At 37.2% G+C, this 22,738-nt stretch overlaps 1 protein-coding gene across 8 annotated transcripts in view; it reads right to left on the bottom strand.

The window, feature by feature from the left end:
- Positions 1 to 22,738, bottom strand: part of DACH1 (dachshund family transcription factor 1) — a 374,731-nt gene that overhangs the window by 128,445 nt on the left and 223,548 nt on the right. For 5 of the 8 annotated variants that reach the window (XM_065678139.1, XM_065678144.1, XM_065678140.1 and 2 more), the window contains exons 4-5: positions 1,145 to 1,300; positions 426 to 598 (exon numbers count right to left, since the gene is read on the bottom strand). In XM_065678139.1, coding sequence (XP_065534211.1) covers positions 426 to 598; positions 1,145 to 1,300 — 329 coding nt within the window. The remainder of the gene's footprint in view (positions 1 to 425; positions 599 to 1,144; positions 1,301 to 22,738) is intronic. The other 3 variants (XM_065678145.1, XM_065678146.1, XM_065678147.1) reach the window with 1 other exon arrangement.

Genomic DNA, 22,738 nt, shown 5'->3' with positions numbered 1-22,738 from the left:
AGTATTAAGCCTCTCAGCCTTCTTGAGATAATTTGCAGCATTTCAGTTCAAATGCTTAGATTTTAAAGTTGGAAAAAGAGTCTCTTCTAATTTAAGAAAGGAGTAATTTGGTAACTTGAGGAACATTACCATTAGATAGCAGACTATGAAATACAAGAAATCAGAGAGCTGTGTATTCTATATGAAAATGCTTCAGCTTAAACACTGTTTTAACACTGATTTATAGAGTGAAAGGAGAACTGAGAAGATAACACTGGCCACCAGCAGCCTACTATGTTCCTAAAGCTACAACAGTTGGGTTTCTTGTACAGTGACTTTATGACTTACCTTATAGCATTTGACAATGATCCATCTTTATAATACTTAACAGTTTTAAGTATGCTAGAATTTTGTGTGCTTGTTTTGGGTTTTTTTAATGCAGTTACCTTAATAACAGATGTTTCAACTCTGGATGGAGGACTCTGCACTTGTGCTGCTGCTGCCATGTTGGCAATGGTACTAAGGTGATTCATCTGGCTCATTGCCATTGTGACAGATGCTGGAGGTAGACTCACGGGAATTAACGGGTGGGGCATCATCATAAAAGGAAGTTCCAATCCTGATGGGAAGAAAAAAAAAAAAAAAGGAAAATAGGTTTATGCATTTTTTAAAAAAATCATCTTTTTTTCTCCTGATGGACGGTAACTCAAGTGATGGGTAACAAGATGGTTCACACTGTAGGACAAAGCAGCTATATGTCAGTTCTCTTACAGAATATGCACAGGTAAATCACTAACAGTGGTGGGAGGGTTTCTAGCTACAAGGATAGGCTATTAGACATCTTTGTATCACTGCAATGTATGATACCATTGCTAAGCAATGGCCTTTTATTTTTGGGTGTTGTTGGCTTTTTTTGTATCTGCTGCAAGGTGCCTTAGCAATGCATATTATGCCACTGACGCAGAGGTAAGCTGTTATTTTAAGTATAAATTTTATTGCATATGTATGTGTTCTTTATTGTCTCCACTTCCCCTGCTTAATACTTCAAAAGAAGTATTCCTATTCCCCATATCTTTGTTTTTTCGCAGCCTATTTATATGAACACAAAATAAAGACAGGAATTGGAAAACTGCTGACGTTAGTGCTGAAAGATGTCAACCCGTACCATTTGGCAGAAGGTGGTTCTGTTGAAGAGGGTTGAGAGGATGGCTAACTGGAACATTATGTTGTCCAGGCAAGCTGGGGTGGTTAACAGAGGCCTGTGATCCTTGGGTGGGGGGAGACTGAAGTTTTTCTTTATCCCAAGAACCATCACTGCTGCCTGTGGGGAATGAATATATATTATTTGGACGTAGAAAGACTCCAAATTTTCAATTTCTGAATTTCTGAATTTGGAAGCAAGGTCAGCAATCTAATGTTTTTGGCAAGGGGCAATTTTTTAATTTTTTTTTTTCTTTTAATATGTGGGTTTGGGGAAGGACTTTTGGTTTTCCTTTTTTTTTTTTTTCCCCTCCATTTTTGCCATTCTTAGCAAGCAAAAATATATATGCCATTTGTTTTATACATATGGGAACATTTTTACCTGAAAAATGTTTAAAAAAAGAATATTGCCTGTTATGCCAATTAAAATTCAAACTTCAGTCATATTTCTTCTTGCAATTGTGAATAAATAAACATTATAGGAAGTAACTAAGATTTTAATTTCTTGAAAATAGTTTTAATTCCTTTTCCATACACAGCACAATTTCACCTTCCTGACTTTGAAAGTTTCTACTATTTTCATGGGAATTTCTCTTCATAAGGACTTTAGGGTAACCTCAGTCAAGACCTATTTAACCTATACTCAATTTCCATTGCCATTAGGGATTACAGCAAAATGCATGTTTCTGAATGTTCTTCTACATACATCTTACTAGTGAATGAACAACAAGGCCTGAAAAACAGCAAGACTGATATCACCTCCTCCTTACTTCAGTAGAAAGAGGAGCAGCACATTAGTCTTGACATTTTTTTAACATCATTTTTATGGGGTGACAAAAGCACAAAAGTTGGTAGAATTCCAATTTAATTTCTTTGGATCTATTAAAAACCTGATTGTAAAAGCTGTACAACACAGTTTATAATGAAAAATACTCCATTATTGCCATGATTTTCTTTCCCTAGTTACTTCATGAAGACAGTTAAGGCTCAATATAAATTCTAACTCATTAGCTCAATACTGTCTCATCCCAGTGTAAATTGTTCAGAAGTAGGTAATGAAAATTCAATGCAAACTCTCCCACAATCAAACAAACCAATTTTATGAAACAATGAAAAGAATCAATTATAGGAGATACTTTTATTATTTTACATTAAATTGTCACAACCTTTATGCAGTGTACATAGTTGAGCTGGTTAATACACGATTTGAATCTCATCACCTCTGATAAGGGAACATGTTTTCCTGCAATTTGAGAACTTGGAGACTCTCAAAAAACATTAAAATACTTTCAAATACATACGTAATTGAAAGAGCTAGATCTTAGCTGGAAAACCTTATTTTTTTCCTTCTAATTTTCCCTAAATTTCTGCTTTTTGCCACTGTGACATATATATTTCTTTTGAATATTCCTACATTAAATAATATGACTCTGGAAATCAGAGTTAAACAAAAAAGTAAGTTAATCTCACTCAATTTTAGCCAAAATACAGGCGTTGATACAGATTCGATACAGAAAGATAGGCAGTTCCAAATGGTTATTTATACCGTCTTAGGGCATGTGTCCATAAAATAGTAAGACAGGTTTTCTGGCACCTAGAGTTTCATTAAAAAACAATAACCAAAAATCACAAAATCTTAGAATCAGATTGGAAAATGCTTTTAAAATCATGAAGTCCAACCGTTAAGTCCACCACTGAATCATGTCCCTAAGCACCACATCAACCCATCTTCTAAATACCTCCAAGGATAGGGACTCAGCCACTTCCCTGGGCAGCCTGTTCCAATGCTTGACAAGAATTTCAGGGAACAATTTTTTTCTCAATATCCAATCTAAACCTCCCCTGATGCAACTTGAGCCTATTTCCTCTTGTTATAGTGCTTGTTACTTGTGAGAAGAGACTGACATCCACCTAGCTACAATCACCTTTCAGATAGCTGTAGACACCAATAAGGTCTCCCCTAAGCCTCCTCTTCTCCAGGCTAAACAACCCCAGTTCTCTCAGCCGCTCCTCATGAGACTTTTGCTCTAGATTCATCACCAACTTCACTGCCCTTCTTTGGATACACTCCAGCATCTCACTGTCTTTCTTGGCCTGAGGGGGCCAAACCTGAACATAGCAGTTGAGGTGTGGCCAGTGTCAAGTACAGGCAGACAATCACTTCCCCCTAGTCTTCCTGGCCACACTAATTCTGATACAAGCCAGGATACCATCGACCTTCTTGCCTGTCTGGCCACACTGCTGGATTATATTCAACTGGCTATTGACCAACACCCCAGGTCCTTTTCCATTGGGCAGCTTTCCAGCTGCTCTTCCCAAGCCTGCTAGCATTGTTGTAACCCAAATGCAGATCCTGAAACTGAGCCTTACTGATCCTCATAAAACTGGCCTCAGCCCATTGTACCAGCCTGCCCAGATCCCTCTGTAGAGCCTTCCTATCCTCAAGCAGATCAGCCTGGTGTTGTCTGGAAACTTACTGAGCGTGCACTTGATCCCCTCATCCAGATCATTGATAAGGTTATTAAACAGAACTGGCCCCAGTACTGAGCCCTGGGGAACACCATTTGTGACTGGCCACCAACTGGATTTAACTATATTCACCACCACTCTTTGGGTTCATCCAGATGGTTTTTCACCCAGTAAACAGTACACCCATCCCAGCCATGAGCAGCCAGTTTCTCCAGGAAAAAGCTGTGTGAAATGGTGTCAAAGGCTTTACTGAAGTCTATGTAGACAGCATCCACAACCTTTCCCTCATCCATAGTCTTCTTGTCTTAGATGGAGATCAGGTTAATCCAGCAGGACCTGCCTTTCATAAACCCACACTGACTTGCCCTGATCATCTGGTTTTCCTATACATGCCATATGATGGCACTCAAGATGATCTGCTCCTTAACCTTCCCTGGCACCAAGATCAGGCTGACAGACCTGGAGTTTGCCAGATCCTCCTTCTGGCCCGTCTTGTGGATGGGCATCACATTTGCTAAGCTCTAGTCAACTGGGATATTCCCAATTAGCCAAAATTGCTGATAAATGATTGAAAGTGACTCAGTGAGAACTTCCACCAGCTCCTTCAGTACCCTTGGATAGATTCCATCCAGCCCCACAGGCCTGTGTGTGTCTAAGTGTTGTAGAAGGTCACTGACTGTTTCCCCTTGGATTATGGGGGCCTCTTTCTGCTTCCCATCCCTGTCTTCCAGCTCAGTGGGCTGGGTACCCCAAGAACTACTGGTCTGGTCTTACTATTAAAGCCTGAGGCAGAGAAGGCATAAAGCACCTTAACCTTTTCCTCATCCTTTGTCACTATGTTTCCCCCGCATTCAATAAAGGACAGAGACTCTCCTTAGCCCTCCTTTTGTTGCTAATACATTTATAGAAACATTTCTGTTGTCTTTTATGGCAGTAGCTGGATTAAGCTCTAGCTGGGCTTTGACCCTTCTAATTTTCTCCCTGTACAAACTCACATAATTCTTGTAGTTCTGTGAGTTACCTGACCCTTCTTCCAAAGGTCATAAACTCTTCCTTTTTTATTGAGTTTCAGCCAAAGCTCTCTGTTCATCCAGTCTGGTCTTCTATCCCGTTGGCTTGACTTTCAGCATATAGGAACAGCCTGCTCCTGTGCCCTTAAGATTTCCTCCTTTAATTTCCAGCCTTCCTGGACTCCTTTGTCCTTCAGGACTGCCTCCCAAGGGACTCTGTGAACCAGGCTCCTAAACAGGACAAATTCTGCCGTCCAGAAGTACAAGGCAGCAGTTCTGCTGACCACCCCCCGCTTTGTTATTTCTCAAAGGATAAAGAAGTCTATCATTTCACTATTGCTATGCCCAAGATAGCCTCCAACCATCACATCACCCATAAGTCCTCTGTAAACAACAGGTCCAGCAGGGCTCTTTCCCTAGTTGGCTCCCTCAGCAGCTGTCAGGACATTATCATTTACAAACGCCAGGAACCTTCTAGACTGTTTTCTCTCTGCTGTATTTTATTTCCAGCAGACATCTGGTAAGTCTCCCACGAGAACAAGGACTAGTGCATGTGAGAGTTCTTCCAGCTGCTTATAGAATATTTTCTCTGCTTCTTCATCCTGGTTAGGTAGCCTATAACCACCTTTTTGGGGGGAGAATCCCTAATTCCTGCGTGACTATTCTAAGGCTCTAGCATGGTTTCTAACACACCAATAACCTCGTGTCTTTGCTGCCACATGGGTCACCGTCCCCCACTTCCATTGAGACAGCAGACCGAAGGACCTTACTAGCATACTGTCCCTCAAGGATTGGCATGCCACTCCCAGGCTTACCTCTAGTGAGCCTGGCTTTATCTCTTTCAAATCTAATTTAAAGCTCTTCCAGTGAGCCTTGCTAACTCCTGTGCAAAGATCCTTTCACCCTTTGAGACTCCTGTCTCGTATATACGTCCATCATATATAAATATAGGAATACATAGAATACATATACAGTAGCAATTATATGAATATTTGTTAATATAAGTGAGGAAGATGTTTGCATTTTATATAGCTCTTAAATTCCCAGTAGTAAGATATTTTCCCTATTTATTAGCAAGATCAGCTACAGTACAGTTAATTTCATGTTACATGTTGGTGTCTGATATGGAGATAGAGTCAATTCTGCTGTGACCCTTCCTAACCTGGTCACAGAAATTTGCACAGTCACAGATTGCCAATTATGGCACTGCTTATGTGGCTCCAGAATTAGAGCTTTTCTAAATCAGTACCCCCTTCTACCTCAAAATTACAGTGTCTATTATTTTAGAGTGATGTTGAACCTAATAATAAAATGGAAGAGAGAACGCAAGCTTTAGAAAACAAAGTATTAAGGCTAGCATTTAGTCAGTGACAGATTCTTTACTACTTGCAGCCTGGCATCGTCTGTCAAGATTTGTTTACAAGGAAAATGATTCATAGACAATCCAATCCATAACATCAGAAACCACTTTCAAACTACAGGCTGTTGCACTCCTGAACACTTTAAGTGGACAGACACAGATACAAATAGTCTTGGCCATTTGCTGTGTTTTTCTTATGTTAGTTAAGCAGAACAATTTTCCTCTTAGAGGAAACAGTTATTTTCATTAATGTCAAAGTGAAATAAGTGTTATTCCTTAGACACTCTTCACCGGCTGCACAACAAAGTGCAAGCTACCAGTTCTGTCACTTTTTACATTTGATTTTGATTTAATGTGTACAGTGGTTTCAAAGAGTATTAAAAATCTGTTGCCTTCTTCCTCTTCACTTGTTGCCCTGCTGGAGGCTTATGCTTTTCCAGTTTCCATCAGTGGTTGTCAAGTCTTTGTAATAGGATTAAAAGCTTGGACACCTGATATCCCTGGGTGCTGCAGTTCACCCTCATAAAAGCTGTTTGCTTTAAATTGAGAGAAAATCAGGTTTTAGTGGCATAATTAATTAAATTATGCAAAGTGTTCCAGATTCAGCATAACACTTTTTGAAGCAGCAATTGGAAGCTCTACATTGCATTCAAACTGCATTTCAATTGACGCTGCACTAGGCTGACCATACAGTAGCATTTTCAAGGCTTTCAAGCACAAGAGATCCAATTTTGAAATGCAAATGCTTTATGTTGACTGCTCAAATCCCATACATGTGCACTTGAATAGGCAATTTGGTAGCCAACTATGTATTTCATGTGTGATACTGCTAATATGACCACTCAAAAATTGGAATAGAAGTTCCAAATGTAAGTACATGTGCTTAAAACCTGGCTCACATTGTCTCACATTTACTCATCATGGACAACCTGATGGAACAAAAATGATAATACATTTTCATAATTTAAAAGGTGGATTATAGAATTCAGAGTTTTCCCCATCACCAACATTTCAGCGCATGTTTTCCATAATGTGAGTTACCCTCTCCCATAATCAGCGGCTACACAATAAACCATTATTTGTACACTCTAGTGGGTCTGTAAAAGCCTGATGCCTGAATTATTTGTATTCATTAGTAGCACAATTAGGTAACTAAGGATGGTAATAATAAATGAAAACAATTCTGGACTGGAAGGTAATGCAGCCAAGAAAAGGAAAATGAGGCAGAAAACTAGACTGTACAATGTCAGCTTCACAAACAAACTCTGATCTGAACATACCAGATTCATTTTCACATCATATCTCATCTTTGTTTACTCCTTTTCCTCTCTCATTCCATCCCCACTAGGATTCAGTTATCCTAAATTTTGGTTCCTACAATGTGAGCTGAGTAGTTTAGCTCTTGTGACAGCCAACAGGGATCCAGCCAACAGTTCCTGGAGAACTACTGAGCCCACTCTGTGCGAGACACAGACCTGCCTTTGGTCAGCTGAATACAAATCTCTTGGTTCCAGGGACTACAGTGATGCCACCTGAGATGGCTAAAATAATTTGAGACATGTTTTATAGGATTGGTGAGTACAACACAGCACCTGCAGAAGACCCCATGCCTATCTATCTAGAGATGTAGATCAGGCAGAATAATTGAGGGTATCTAAGACACCAGCATTATATATGTCTAGGCCACTAAGTCAAACCTTTCCTGATTATAGGCAGGTTTTAGACATTAAAATTAGGCTATTTGCAGGCCCTCAGGTCTTCCCCTTCTTTTTCTGTAGAAAACTTGGATATTTTATGGCAACTCAGAGAACATTTCCAGCCTGTCTTTAGGCAAGCAAATCCCAGCCCTGGATCAGAGATGGTTTCAGGCAGGTTTCAGGTACTATTATACAGACAAGCACTCTGTATGCCAAAAAAACAAAAGAGAGGCTGAGTTTCTACTCACAACTCTACTTTTCTTTCTCCCTTCCCTTTCCTTTCCTTCCCCCTTTCCCTTCCTTTACTTCTTTCTCTCTTTCTTCTACTGATCTTTCAGTCCCCTACTCTAGCTGGTATCTTCTGTGTTTGCTGAAACAATTTGTATCTCAGCAACAATTACAAAACAAGGCATCAGTATCAGCTGTGTTGGCTCATTTTTCTGAAGTGGACTATTCGCTATCTAGGCTATTTATGTCCACTGGAAAATATGCATAATCAGTGTGCTAAAAAGTGGTCATCTTAGTATCCTGATAGGAAACCGCTTCACAAAACTGTCCAAATCAAATCCTGCTGCTTCAAACTTTCAATTGCTACAAATTTGTGATTCTGTTTTTGTATAATTCGGTCTTCTAAAATCAGCTGTAGTATTTATGTGCAATATATGGGCGCTGTGAGATTTTATAACTGACAGACATCTACAGCTAAAGGTGCTTTTGTAAGACCTCCATGCTACCGCTACATCATTGAAAGTGAAAAAACCTTTGCCATATGTAAACAGCACCTGCCTCATCTTATTGGGACTTAACAAAAAAAAAAAAAAAAAAAGTATTACTACCTCTTCTGAGATCACAAAGTGATCAGGAGAGCAAGTACTATGACAGAGGGAAAATAATGTTTCTCAAGACTCCTCTAGAAGACTGCGTATTCTGCTCTAGATAAGGATTCCTCCTCCCTCACCCCCCCAAAAACCAAACAGAAAAAAAAACAAGAAGGGAAAATCCACAACCCCCTCAAAAACAACAAATAAAACAAATTACACCCAACCCAGTAACAAAAACCAAAACCAAACGAAGACTAATAAACTATCTGAAGACAACCAAAATCAGCAGAAAACTACTTTTTTAATTTTTCAACATGATAAACACCACAAACTATTTAATGAACATCTTGATTACATTTGTATGTGCTTATTTACAAAAATGTCCCATTTAATAGGTAATTATATTACTGTATATTCTCATTGCCTGCAACTATGTATATGACTACCTTCTGTATGCTTAAGGAACAGGTGGGATGGAATACGCCTGGCTGAGTAGTACATAATTTCATGTTTAGAACATTTTCTGGGAAATACGTATTTAAGTTGTTTTAGCATAAGATCCCCTGTTGCTTCAATTTATAAAGAAAACAGCTATCCTTATTCAATTTTTTGTTCTGTATTATCAGTATTAATAGGCTCAGTATAACAGGCTTTATTTTTAGTACAGTGGAAACTAAACCAGACAGATCAGAAAGCTGCACAAGAAGAAAGATTAAGGTTTTTGAGCTTCTGTGATTCAAGCCTATGGACAACTGCCTAAGCTTTGCAGAAAATATGAATTTAGATGGAAGTTTGTGCTTACCATCTACACTAGTCTGACACAGGCAGTTCTGCATGCTTTCTGACCCTTGCTACCTCTAGTCTGAGTTTTACAGCACCTAATTCTATATTAACAATGCTTATATAACAAAAAAGCAAACATATTGGATGGGACATCCACAACTTCTCTGGGCAACTCATTCCAGTGTCTCACCACCCTCACAGTAAAGAACTTCTTTCAAGACATCCCTCCAATCCTATCCCCCTTCAGCTTTGTTATAGGCCCCCTTTATGAACAAAATAATAATAATAATAATAATAATAATAATAATAATAATAATAATAATAATAATAATAATAATAATAATATGTTGCCCGGCAAGTTGTGGATGCACCATCCCTGGAAGTGTTCAAGGCCAGGCAGGACAGAGCTTTGAGCAACCTCATCTAGTGGAAGATGTCCCTGTACACGGCAGGGGGCTGGAACTAGATGATCCTTTCAAACCTTAACCATTATGTGATTCTGTGATCATTCCTATTATTAAGATTCCCTTTTTCTAGCTTTTAGATACACAGCTTCACCACTTCCATGCTATCTGAACTCATCTGTGTGTACATCTCTACATCACAAACACACACAAACCACACCTGTATATACATAAACAATACAACAAATTGTCAGCTAGAAATTTATTTGGATTTGTATTCATTTGGATTTGTATACAGAGCATATATGTTGATCAGCTCAAAATCCAGTATGTACAGCCTAGTGAACAAAATAATTCTGTGAATCATGCTTCCTTCACTGAGATTTAACACATGCATTATCTGGTGTTAGCTGCAGACTAAGAATCATTATTACAGCTCAGCTGTTATTCGGTACTTCATTATGGTACAGCACCTTCATTGGGACCTTAAGTCTTTAGGTTTGTTTTCCCTATTTCCATGTCCCAAGACCTTTAAGTCTTTAAGTAAAAGAAGAAAATCCTATCTATCTAAGAGGTCATGGACCCCAAGTCTTCCTGGACTGCTGAAACTGCTCTTACAAATGATTTATTATTTTCTCAGGATGCTGATAAAAAAAATGACAACTAGTATGACTAGTAGTAACAGCAATAGTAATAATATGTGACAGAGCAGGTGGACAGTTCTGGCCCCAAAGGGTGACAGTCTGAAAATTACTATAAGAAACAATACACAGGCAACAGACTACAAGGAATTTCAATCAGTAAGGAAGACATATATAAATGCATGTCAATTATAAGTGCTTCTCACAATTACTGCTCTTTATGTGGAAAGGATCATTTTTTCTTTCAGATTTAGTCTACTAATATTATCCTATTTACTTAAATATTGATACCCTACTCCATTTACAACTGCTGCCATTTTTCTGACTGGAGCCTTACTAATATGATCAAAGGTAAAATCTTAATGCAAAAGCAGCCAAAAGTATGAAATTGGATTAAAATGGTAGGAATATGAAACTGGCATGTCTTAAACGGTAATTTCTTAGATATTTTCTTGGATTTTTATGACTAGGGTGTAACTACTACCTAAATAATTTTGGGGGGGTTTCACTTTCAGAATGAAAACATCACTATCTTTATGTTATCTTTCTTTAATTCTGAAGAGGTCTGGACCACTGTTACCAACAGCCATCTTTAGTGGCAAAAATTTTCACCTACTGTGAAAGAGATAAAAGAGCCAAGCCAAGGTCTACTGTCATTAAATGATATCATGTTATTAGCTTTAGAGTTGTCTCTTCCCCGCCACCCACCCCCCACCCGCCCTTTTTAATATTAAATTCTAGGACATGAAAGCTCTCCTTAGCTATTATACCAAAATTTAGTACTCTGAACTATATGAACCCCACATGAATTTATAGACATTATAGTAATTATAGTATTTTATATCAAACCAATTTCTGAAGAATACACACATCTTTTAATTGTACTTTAAACAATATTTCTAACTGTCTTAGACAAAATTCGTAGCAAGGAATTTGCATGTAGATCCATCTCACCAAGTGAAAATCAGGATGGTATACTCTTTCACTGGTCAGGAAAAGACATAAGCACATGTCTTACAATGTTTCTTAGCTCTATCAATCTTTCTTCAGCTGGTCAGAGATGAGGGGAGGTACATGACAGGAGAGGCAATAGGTACATAACATACATAGACAAAAAAGTGTTTTTCCTTCACCCTGCCTTGACTCAATTAGTAATGATATTCTTCAGGTCAGAACTTTGAGTACCTTTTGCAAAGAAAACCCCTGCTCCCATGTCTCTTGCTTTCTGGACAAGTTTCTTGACTATTGTGTAAGTGATGGTTATTACATAATAAGAAACTGGGCTAGATGGTTTCTCAGAGGCCTGTGTTTGGCCCTCTGAACACCACATCAGTCTAGATGTTTCGGGGTGTAAAGTCCCTGTCATGGTTTAAACCCAGCTGGTAACTTAGCACCACACAGCTCACTCCTCCTCTTTCCCTCCTCCCCATGGTGGGATGGGGATGAGAATCCAAAGAGTGTAAACCCTGTAGATTGAGATAAGAACAGTTTAATAACTAAAATAGAGTAAAACATATTGATAATAGAAAGAATACCAGCAATAAAAATGATAGTAATACTAGGAAACAACAAGGGAAGAAATGAAAGCTCAGAAAACACAAGTAATACACAATACAATTGCTCATCAACCGCTGACCGATACCCAGCCAGATCCAAGCAGAGACTGGTCCCTTCCTGGTAACTCCCACTAGTTTACACACCAAGCATGATGTGCCATGGTATGGAATATCCTTTTGGCTAGTTTGGGTCAGGTGTCCTTCCTCTGCTCCCTTTCAGCTTCTTGTGCCCCTCCTCACTGCAGAGCACGGGAAACTAAAGAGTCTTTGATCAGGGTAAGTGCTACTTAGCAACAACCAAAACATTGGTGTGATATCAGCATTGTTCTCAGTCTAAAGCCAAAACACAGCACTGCCCCAGCTACTAGGAAGAAAATTAACTGTTAACAGTTGAAATCAGGACAGTCCTTCAGACTTAAACCCTACAAACACAGAGATGTTATTATGCATTAGCATTTTACATTGTCCAGCTCATCTATTTGTAGATCATCACTCATCCTATGTTTCCTGAAAACACATGAAATCATCTCAGCTGGTTGTCTGGATACCATTATGGTGGCAAGACACCTGAAAGTTGCTTGAAATTGTTCTCCTATACTGGAGTTGGCAGTGTTTTATTACATACAATCCATCATTATGTAGCATTATTATCTACAGAGAAGTTGGCTAATTTTTAGCTATCTCATGTCAGATGAAAAGGATCTGGATGTGAATCTTTGACTAGTGTTTTCACTAATGCACAATGCTAGACATGTTGTTGAATGGGTTATTCTGAAACCATGAGCTTCTACCAAGAACATTCTCTTCTTATAACCCAAAGAACCACGGTGCTGTCCCTTTAACAGCAGGTGAGCACGTTATCATAACGTTCCTGTTACGATATTAAGAAAAGGGTTCCAGGTCTACACTTCGATAAAAGTGTCAGACAGAGTGCCAAATATCTTTTAAGAGCTGCTGGGACAGTCTCATGTTCAGGGACTATTATTCCGGGATTATCACTAATAAATAAAAGATACCAGGTCATCATAACCACTATGTCTGTCCACCTTCAGCACAGCACAGTCTCCATTTAGTCCATCACAGCACGAAGAGAAACCACAACAGATGCTCCTAAAGTACTAGACTGTAAACGCATGTTATTTTTTTGAAAACTAAACTAATCTGAGAACGCTTTCAGGAATATCCTTTCAGTGCTTCTCAATGCGGCCTAAGCAGTCTCTTCCTCTCTCAGACACAATTACTATGGATGTGCAAAGAAGAAAAAACAGTGAATAATGTGTTGTCAAACTTGCTATTACTCTTGCATATAGGAAAATACAAGTAAGCTGATCCTTTATAATACATGCTGCTTAAGTACAGAAAAGCAACCACATTGATGTTAGACTAAAAATTCTTTAGGCACAGACCTTAAATTAAAATACTTGACAAGGGCAAGAAGTTCTCCTGATGCTTGAGGAAAAATTATGCAAAAAATGTGTCTGCTTTTCCAAATTCTAAAACTTTTTTTTATTCTAACTTAAAATTCTTGTGTCTTGAAACTGAATCATAGAATTATAGAATGGTTTGGGTTGTTAAAGGACCTTAAGATCATATAGTTCCAACCCCACTGCCATGGTCAGAGACACCTCACGCTAGACAGTGTCACCCAGGACTCCATACTACCTGGCCTTGAACACTGCCAGGGATGGAGCATTTACCACTTCTTTGGGCAACCCATTCCAGTGCCTCACCACCTTCTTCCTTACATCTAACCTGAACTTCCCTTGTTTAAGTTTGAACCTACTACTCCTTGTCCTACCACTACAGTCCCTAATGAAGAGTCCCCCTCCAGCATCCTTATAGGCCCCCTTCAGATACTGGAAGGCTGCTATGAGGTCTCCACTTGAACATTTTTTTAAAAGCTTTGTTTTCCCGAACAGTCTATCTATTATATAATCAATACAGATTTCTGACAAAAATTAAAAAGCTGAATTTCTTACTTTTAAATCATCAAGACATAAATATGGTGACAAGCCACTAACAAGCAACAATTATCCTAAAAATCAAATCCTAGAAATCAAACTTGGCCTAAAGGCCAGAATAACTCAGAGTGGTATTCCTAGAAATAGAATTGTAAGTAGCAGCACCTGACACTTGGCACAGAAATCTGGCATACAGCTTACATGCCTTTCAAGATGTAGAATACAGTAATTCCACTATTATACTCAGCAGCAGGAAAACATCTACAAACAATTTTTAAATATCTTTCCCTTTAAAAGATTAAGACTGAAATCCCATTTAAATTGAAACTGGTGAGACCTGACTAAGACCTAAATTTCATTCTAGTTGCTCTGATGTACCAGTCTGAGCACAGCTGAGTACAAAGATTCAAGTTCTAATTCAAAGTAGTGCCAAAGCATGTTAAGTCAAGGGATGCACAAATGCTAAGAACTGGCTAAAAAAACTTTATTATCTTGTGGCTAATCTATCAAGGGATAAAATATATTATTTAAATATGAGATAGATGACAACAGAGTATTTGTCCTGTTAAGTGATTCAGGAAACATAAAACTCAAGACTACCCTTAGTTTCCACAGGGATTTCTGTGCAGTCTTCAAGACTGATACTGTGTTGAAGTATTAGTACAATTTTTCAAGCAGACTACTCTAAACATAATACTTTGAAAAATTTAAAAAGGACAGATAGCAAATGTCATTTCTTTCATAGCTACAAAATGCAAACTCCAAGTGTTTTAACCTAATGAATAAATGAGTTTGTCCTTTATGTATAAAATATAGTTTGTGTTTGTTGCACAAGTTTTTTAATAATAGATGAATTTTAGGTTTGCTTCAACATATTCAATAAAGTGTGATTAATTTAGTTTTTCAAAAATGCAAACTAGACATTACTATATTACTCTGCAAAATGCACAGCTTGCAACATTATTGTCTCTGTGGGATCTTAAATTGAATTGTAAAATATGTCTTATTTCCAGTTTGATTCATGTAAGAAATTTCAGTGGATAATGCCCTTTTTTGAAGTTTCAGTGCTTTCTGCAAAGAAAAAATAACTAAAAATCATGACATAGCTTGTTATAAATCACAGGAAAGTTTTATCCTTACATAATGTTCCACTTAAAAATCATATACTGATGCCACATATTATGTTCAATTCAGTGAATTAACTTTTTTTTTGAAGTTTCGTATTATGACAGATTATATAACGCATTTTTGACATGTTCTGTGATTTTATTGCGATATTCTAAGTAATTACCAAATCTCTTTTTCTCTAAAAAAGCTTTCCTGTGCCCTGAGAATTAATCTATGATACCATTTAACTTGGCTTTTTGAAGTAAATATCACTAGATAAAAAGCCAGCTGGTTCTGAATAATGGGATACTTGAATGAATGTATTAGTGTTTGAAAATGAGAGTACAAATCTTTTAAAAAGATTAATTTCCATAAGAAAGATAGCTCACAGATCTACAAAAGAATAAATTCAAAACATAATAAACTGGCAGAAAGAGAGGGAGATTAAAGTAAAGACAGCAGCACCTTGTTATTGCAGCTGTTGTATAGCAATGATTCTGTATCAATTACAACATTTGGTAGGTATGGGCAGCCTCTTCAAAGGTTTCCGCATAAAGCTTGAGCCTGGAATACACAGTACACCCTAAGTAATAACTTGAGTGATTAATTTTTTTTCTTAACAGGACATAACTTTTGTTCCTAACAATTGGGTCTCTGCAAAGAGGTACAAAGATGCTTCTGACTTTAATGTGAAAAGCTAACATCAGTTTTGTTTTTTATTAAAGATATGGATATGAATTTATCTTTATCGTGAAAAGAGCTTGGCTTTATCACTACACACAAATGCTGACATCAGCATGTAAACTGACTTTTGTTGTCCTATGGACTTTATTTTCAATATCCTGTTTCAAAATATGCTTTCTTGAATGGGTCTAGGATTCTGTTCACACAATTTCTTTGGTCAAATATTAATGAAAACAAAGTTTGCTGATGCCACTAAGTACTGTTGGTTTGCATAAAAAAAATTCAAAGACTTAAGGAATTAAATCATGTTGGGACAGACTTAAAAGTACATGGTGGGGGGGGGGGGGGGGAGGTTGCTTGCTTGTTTGTTTTCTGATGAAGGGATAATCTAGCTTCCACCAGATATACACAAGGTGTTTTACTGCTATGTTTGGAAGTCAAGAGTGATCTTGGTAACCTACTCTGGACAAACTAGTGAGTTTGTTGAGAAACACAGTATCCTTCACAGACATGATAAAGCATTGTATTAGTAAAATTAAGGGAATTACACCTGTCAAATAAAAACAAAACAAACTGTGAGGCTTTCTTCTATAATAACAGTCATGAAGTGCTGAAACTCCTAGTACCAAAAGTCAGAAGGTCCAAAACAATGTTTTTTTTTCTTGCAAAACTGCTGTAGAACAGGTTTAGTGGGACCATGGAGACTTGTGTGTCCAGACCACACCAGTGCAGCCACAAGAGAGCAGAAAGTTTTCCAACAAGTCTAATGGACATATGAAACAAAACTGCAGGAATTTCTGTCTTAGCCAGGTTCAGACTGATTTTTAAGTGATGAGGACCATGTATTCTAGTGTCATCTTTATGACAAATTTTAAGTCCTTCCTCTAAAGCTCAGAAGCATTAAACCAAATATTTGAATACTTAAATTCCTGTTTCTGTCCTGACCCGTTTTCTGTGGAAGCTGAATCACTGCTGCTGTTGAAACCTAGAACAATCAATAATGGCCTAAGGGCAGAAATGAAAGATATTTCAGATAAAAACTTCAGCTTAAAATTTTACGAAGTTATAACAGTGACTACTGAAGACACAGGCTATACATAAACTGTACTACACATACATATATGCATATTATTTGATATACATGTAAAAAAGAATATAAAAAATATTTTTTAAAAGCATCCTAACAGAAAAGTTACTAGGAACATTCAAAACATAAAGTAAGAAAAAAAAAAAAAAAAAAGTCAGAACTGGACTATACTACCTTACCCTCAACTTACTTCCATTTCGTTCTGGCATTTTTTTTCAGTTCATTTCATATTTGCTTTATATCTTATGTTATACAAGTATAGATTTACTAGATATATTTTACACATTTTTCAATATCTGTACACTTTCCAAATTACTAAAACAAAGCATTTCTAATTCCAGTGCTTTCAAATGAATTTCAAGATTTGTTTTGCATCCTGTATCTTACAATTTTGGCATATCACCACAAGTGGAACAAAGGCGGATCCTGAAATGTCAACATTTTCACATGGAATGGATATTCAAGTGTTCCTGACATGCAATGTGCTTACAGCATCTATAAATAGACAGTATGCAGACTACAAGTGAACTGCTTATATGAGTGCTATTCAAAATAATAGTTGCAGAATGGCAGTGAAAGCAGAAGTTTAGTATATGGCCAGATGATCAAAGGCCGCAAGTTATTAATAATTAGAGTTAATAACAACTCCTTGATAGTTGAGCCAAAGTAAGTGGCCATGTTGTACAACAGAACCTGTTATTCTAAACTTCACCAGAACACACTGCATGAGCAGCAGAACACCATAAAGAACAAATTATTAAGCTGTGGTAACTCATAGATTTTCATTCATATGGCCACCCTTCTTGTCAGAGATCATTACAGAAATATTAAACTGAAGATGCAAACACATACAACATTTGCATACACTAAAAATGTTAACTATACCTTGTTTTCTCAGCCACATAGTTACATCGCAATGCACAAAACCTCTTGCTGCTCTGCCATATGAAGATAAACTTCAGGGAAAGAAGTACCAAATCAAAAGACTGGAATTAGATCTGCGCAACAGCTGCTATGACTCATCTCAAAGATCATACTTTCCTCCATTATTTTAATTTGCTAAGTCAAATAAACTGCCAGGCTCCCTCATATGCTTTGAGAACATTGCAGACCTCCACACAGGAATGAGCTTTCAGTGATTAAGAATAATTTGAACGGAGTAAATGAAACTAAAAACAAATCAGGGAAGTATTTCAGGATTAAGGCAAATGTCTATTGCAATGCAACTTGAAGGAGTTTAGACATTACAAATAATTCATCTTAGAGTTCAGTGACATTTACTATGAAAAGATGTTTCTTTTTAGACTTTGTTAAAATTGACTACAAAATGTTTACAGCAATTTTTTGAAAGCAACTCCAGATTCTTTTTTAATCATACTACTTCAGGAAAGCTGCTTTTAGTTAAAATATAAAAATTGTAGTTACAAGGTTTCTGCAAACATAACTGCCATTCCATTACGGAAATGGCACAACAAACAGTAAATAGTGGCCCTGAGGGAAATGTAAGTATTGATTTTATTACTATGTTGGTTGGATTGTATTTGCAATTGTCAACTCTAATTTTAGGCTGTGCATTAAGTATCCTTATAATAGCTTAAGGAAAAGAACAAATATTAATTAGAACATATTGATAATGTTTTTGTAAATCTTAAATTTAGTGCTTACCAAGCATATATTTTGAAAAAATACAAACATACTTCTTGCTTGTACGTGTAGCTAATAGATGAATAGGCAGAAACTGTAATTACATGGGTTACATGATACTTCTGTGCATCAAGGCATCTGCTGGATGCAATTACTTAAAATTAAAACTAAAATGAAGTACAAAGATATTTATTATTGCACATGGCTATGTTATGGCAAATAAGGGTGAAGTCACCGTGCAAATACAAAATGATCAGTATAGAGATTGATTGTGACTTTGATTCTAGCAATTCCTTCTTCATAGTCAGACTATTATTCACCATTTAGTTTCTGAATATAAATGTCTGCTACACACAGATACTTCAGAATGTGTTATATGTGCAGATGCTACTAAAGGTAATTCATGATCTTTTTTTCTACTCTTTAATTAATTTAAAGCAGTACTTACATAAACCCAAAGTTATTATACATTATCATTTGTTTCTGATAATATCCACATGTACTTAACTAGCAGAAAAGACTCATGACTCACTTTGGTATTGAACTGCAAAAGAGAATGCTAGCAGACAGAAACAATTATGAAAATGGAAAATGAAGTCTTAACGGCTGCTTCTTCAAAGTTTCACAATCTTCCTATACGAAATGAAAAGATGGTAAATATGCAGCAATGGTAATTTCAAACAATGCAAGACTGATTGGACAATTCACAGGAAAAGGATTTCCTTCCCATACGTACTTTGCATTTCTGTTTACAGTGTGACTTGCAAAAAAAGTACACTACAAGTGCCAGCTGATGTAACTGACACTTCAGGAAAATCTATCCCTGAAAGATTTCTTGTTTAATGTGTTAAATTTCTAAAGGTAGCTAAAAATAATTGTTTACGACATCTACAGTGTTAGTAACCCTTGCAATTCTATCATCAATCCTTACATCATTCATGCTTTGAAAAAATCTTTGCTACAAATATGTGAAAATTTCAGCATATCAGTTTAAATTTAATTAAAGAAAAATCACCCTGTTGCTGCTGGTGGTGTGCTATAATATCCTAAAATGGGTGGGTGTCCCTGCAGCTGGGGAAGCATCCACAGATGAGGGATACCTCCTCAGGCCTAGCCACACTTCCAGCCCTGCCAGGGACCTGCTGCTTCTGGGGCGTCACTGGACATTTACCCTGTGCTTAGCACTGTCATATCTAAACACCCTGCTAATTTAAGTTTTACATTGTTGTGAAGCTTTATCCTAAACCATGAGAAAGCAGCTTACAAGCACAGCAGAGTCAAAGCGTTAATTTTCAGGCAAATGACTTGCCACTGTTCTGTACCTACCCTGGACTCTACATGCACTATACAAATACGCTGACTCCTGAGATAGCTAGGAGGGTTCAAAAAATTTCTCCTATTTCCTGACAAATGACAAAGGAAGACAGTGCTGAATTTTTTCCTGCCCTTGCCCACACTATCTGTACAAGGAGAATGCACAGGGACAGATTTACTTCTTGGGATGCAGAAAAGGCAAATCCAAGGTTCAGTGTGCTCTTTCATACTCAGAGAGCCAGGCTCAAAAGATACCATCAGCAGGTGGTTCTCCACCAAAGCACAGCCTCTTGCAGAGCTGGTCTGAGAGCTGGGCAAGAAAAGGCTCTCCGTATGTATCCTCTGCAGATTACACAACCTAACAGCTTCTGCAGAAGCCTGAAGGTGAATAAATTGCAGTATGTTATGCTTGGCATGTATCAATGCACACAGACGTATAAAAGTTCAAGGTCCACATTTGTTATGCATGTATTTATACCTTCTTTCCTCCCAGGGGACATCAAGATCTTAATCAAAAGTCCAAGTAACACTTAGGTGGTGCAGAGTGGACTGCTCGTGGGTCACCTGATAAAAGTAAATTTCACTATTCACAGTGATTATTAAAATTTGTGGCTATTGCTCTTCCTGAGCTGTTTTCTTACTTTATACGGCTGCATTTTGCTATCAAACATTTAATGTAAACATAAAATACATATATAAAATACTAAACCTAACTAAAAGGTTCTAATTTGTAAGCATATACATTTCTCTGACACAGTGTAGAAGGGCTTCAGCAACGTGAGTACAGAATGTCTTTAATAAACAATGAAAAGAAGGCTTCTCATTGTGTAAATGAGAGTGCAATGAGCCCTGGTCAAACCATTTTATTGCAGTGGATTTTATACTTCAAGCAAATGGAATATTCTTTATATAATAATTTCTGAATACCAATACCCATAGTGCCCAGACAGGCACTGGAATATGGCTGAAATGGTTTATTTCAGTATTTTTTCAACAGTGCTTTTTAAAATAAAACTCTTGTGTAAATTATGACATTACATGAATATTTGAAATTCTTAGTAAAGAAATTTTGTTTCTGTTATTGTCTAACAAGACCACCATATTGCATCATTTAACAGGCCTGAGACCAGGCAACAGAAAAGAAAGATAAAACATCTTTTTTACTACAAACCTCTTTGTGTATTAAGCAAGCAAAACCATGTAACTTCGTGTTTCCTCTGAAGTCGTTAAGCAATAATAACTGTGTACTGTTCCTCAAAGGAAAATTCACTGTGCCGGTTTCAATTATGCCAGATGTTATTACCAGTATTTATTCTGGTTTAAAAGTTGAATTGTAGTGGGACAATCGGCAATTTCCTTTTTTATTTCAGAATTGGATAGTCATTTATTTTTTATTTAATGTAACAAGAAGAAAGGTAATTCCAGTGTTACTTAAATCTGGGTGGTGGGGAGAGTGAAGACATAAACCTGCATTATATTTTACTAAAGTAGCACAAACAAAGTCACTTCTCCAATGTTAAACAGGCCAAATGCTTTATTTTTAAACACTCAGAAATAAAAACTCAGAAATAAAAGTGTCTACTCCCAGAGAAATCTACTATGGTGACTGGGAATTCATTGACACTAAAAGTTGCAAATCTTCGCCTTGTAGCCCCTGCCAAAAGATACGGGGTGATCTGCTGCTTACAAACAGGAATCAATGGTTTACCTCTGATAATACACCTTTATGACAGTACAAGATAGTGATGATGAGACTGCTAGTTTTCTCCCAGGGAAACTCAGATCTGTTCTTGGAAGCAGCTGAAATTAAAGGGAGTTGTTAATTTAAGTGAAGAGGTTAAAGCATTCCAAAAAGACACACCACTTGATTCATATGAATTTGGAATGCCTTATGTAATAGCTCTACTTGGTGACCATTTTCTATGGCTAAGCAAGCTGCTTAGAAAACTGGCTCATGCTGAGTCTTAGAACTAGTAAATCAAACATCAAAAACGGGGGGGGGGGGGGGGGGCATAGTTTACTACTTGATTAACACAAGATCCTACAAGGAAGCTGAAAAATAATACAAAGCACAATCTGTTTTGTGGAGGAAAACTATCTACATGTCATCATATGAAATACTTAATTTTATTTTAGCTCATAAACCAAATACTCTGACCAGAGATGTATGCTGTAGGAGTCAGAACAGTTTGATACACAAACCTTCTGAAAGAAACCCTTAATTTCTCTTCTGTGAATGGGTTTATCGTATCACAGATGGCAGCCCAGGAGGGGAAATGAGTTCTACAGACTCACTACCCACTGTCAGGGGAAGAGAGAGAGCAGAGACTGAGGGCAGTTTTGACCCTACCCCCTAGAATACAAGACAGAATTGCTTCAAGTCACAATTTCCTTCTTATACTGCTCCCAGGGCAGCATGCAATTATGTACTGCAACTGGCTTAGGGCAGACTGGGTCCACAATTAGTCCCTTGACCTTGCTGAGACTAACAGTGTAAGTAAGGTGAGCATGACATACCTCTCTCTCAAAATTTGCAATTAATGCAACTAATGTAGCACTAATTTCCCTGCATCTTAACAAAAAACCAAAAATAAAATACTGCACACTATCATAAAAAGGGACTTGCCTATAAACTCAACTAAAAGGTCAAAATGATAGTTTTAATTCAAAGTTTCCATAGCTTTCTTGATAAAGTGAGTATGACTGTAGATTATTTCTACTTTCCATTAAAAAGCATAGGAATTCTTTGTCTTTCTGTAATAGGTTTATTAGTTATAGATTTATTACAACAATACTCAAGAAGTTCCATTCATATCATAGACAATTATCTGCGATAAAGCTCATGGCAGAAACTGTAGATGGAATAAATGCTGACATGAGTACATTAATGCACATGCCACTCACATCATGTCAGGTACAGCTACCCCTTAGGTTTGAAGATACAAATACTCCTTTCAGCACTTTGTCATATTTCAAGTAATTAGAAGCCATCTGCTGAAATCTTCTGCATTCAGTCTCAAA

Source organism: Lathamus discolor, chromosome 4, assembly GCF_037157495.1.
Source record: "Lathamus discolor isolate bLatDis1 chromosome 4, bLatDis1.hap1, whole genome shotgun sequence".
Lineage (NCBI taxonomy): Eukaryota > Metazoa > Chordata > Aves > Psittaciformes > Psittacidae > Lathamus > Lathamus discolor.
The sequence above is the reverse complement of the archived record's forward strand: the minus strand, read 5'-3'. Positions and strand labels throughout refer to the sequence as shown.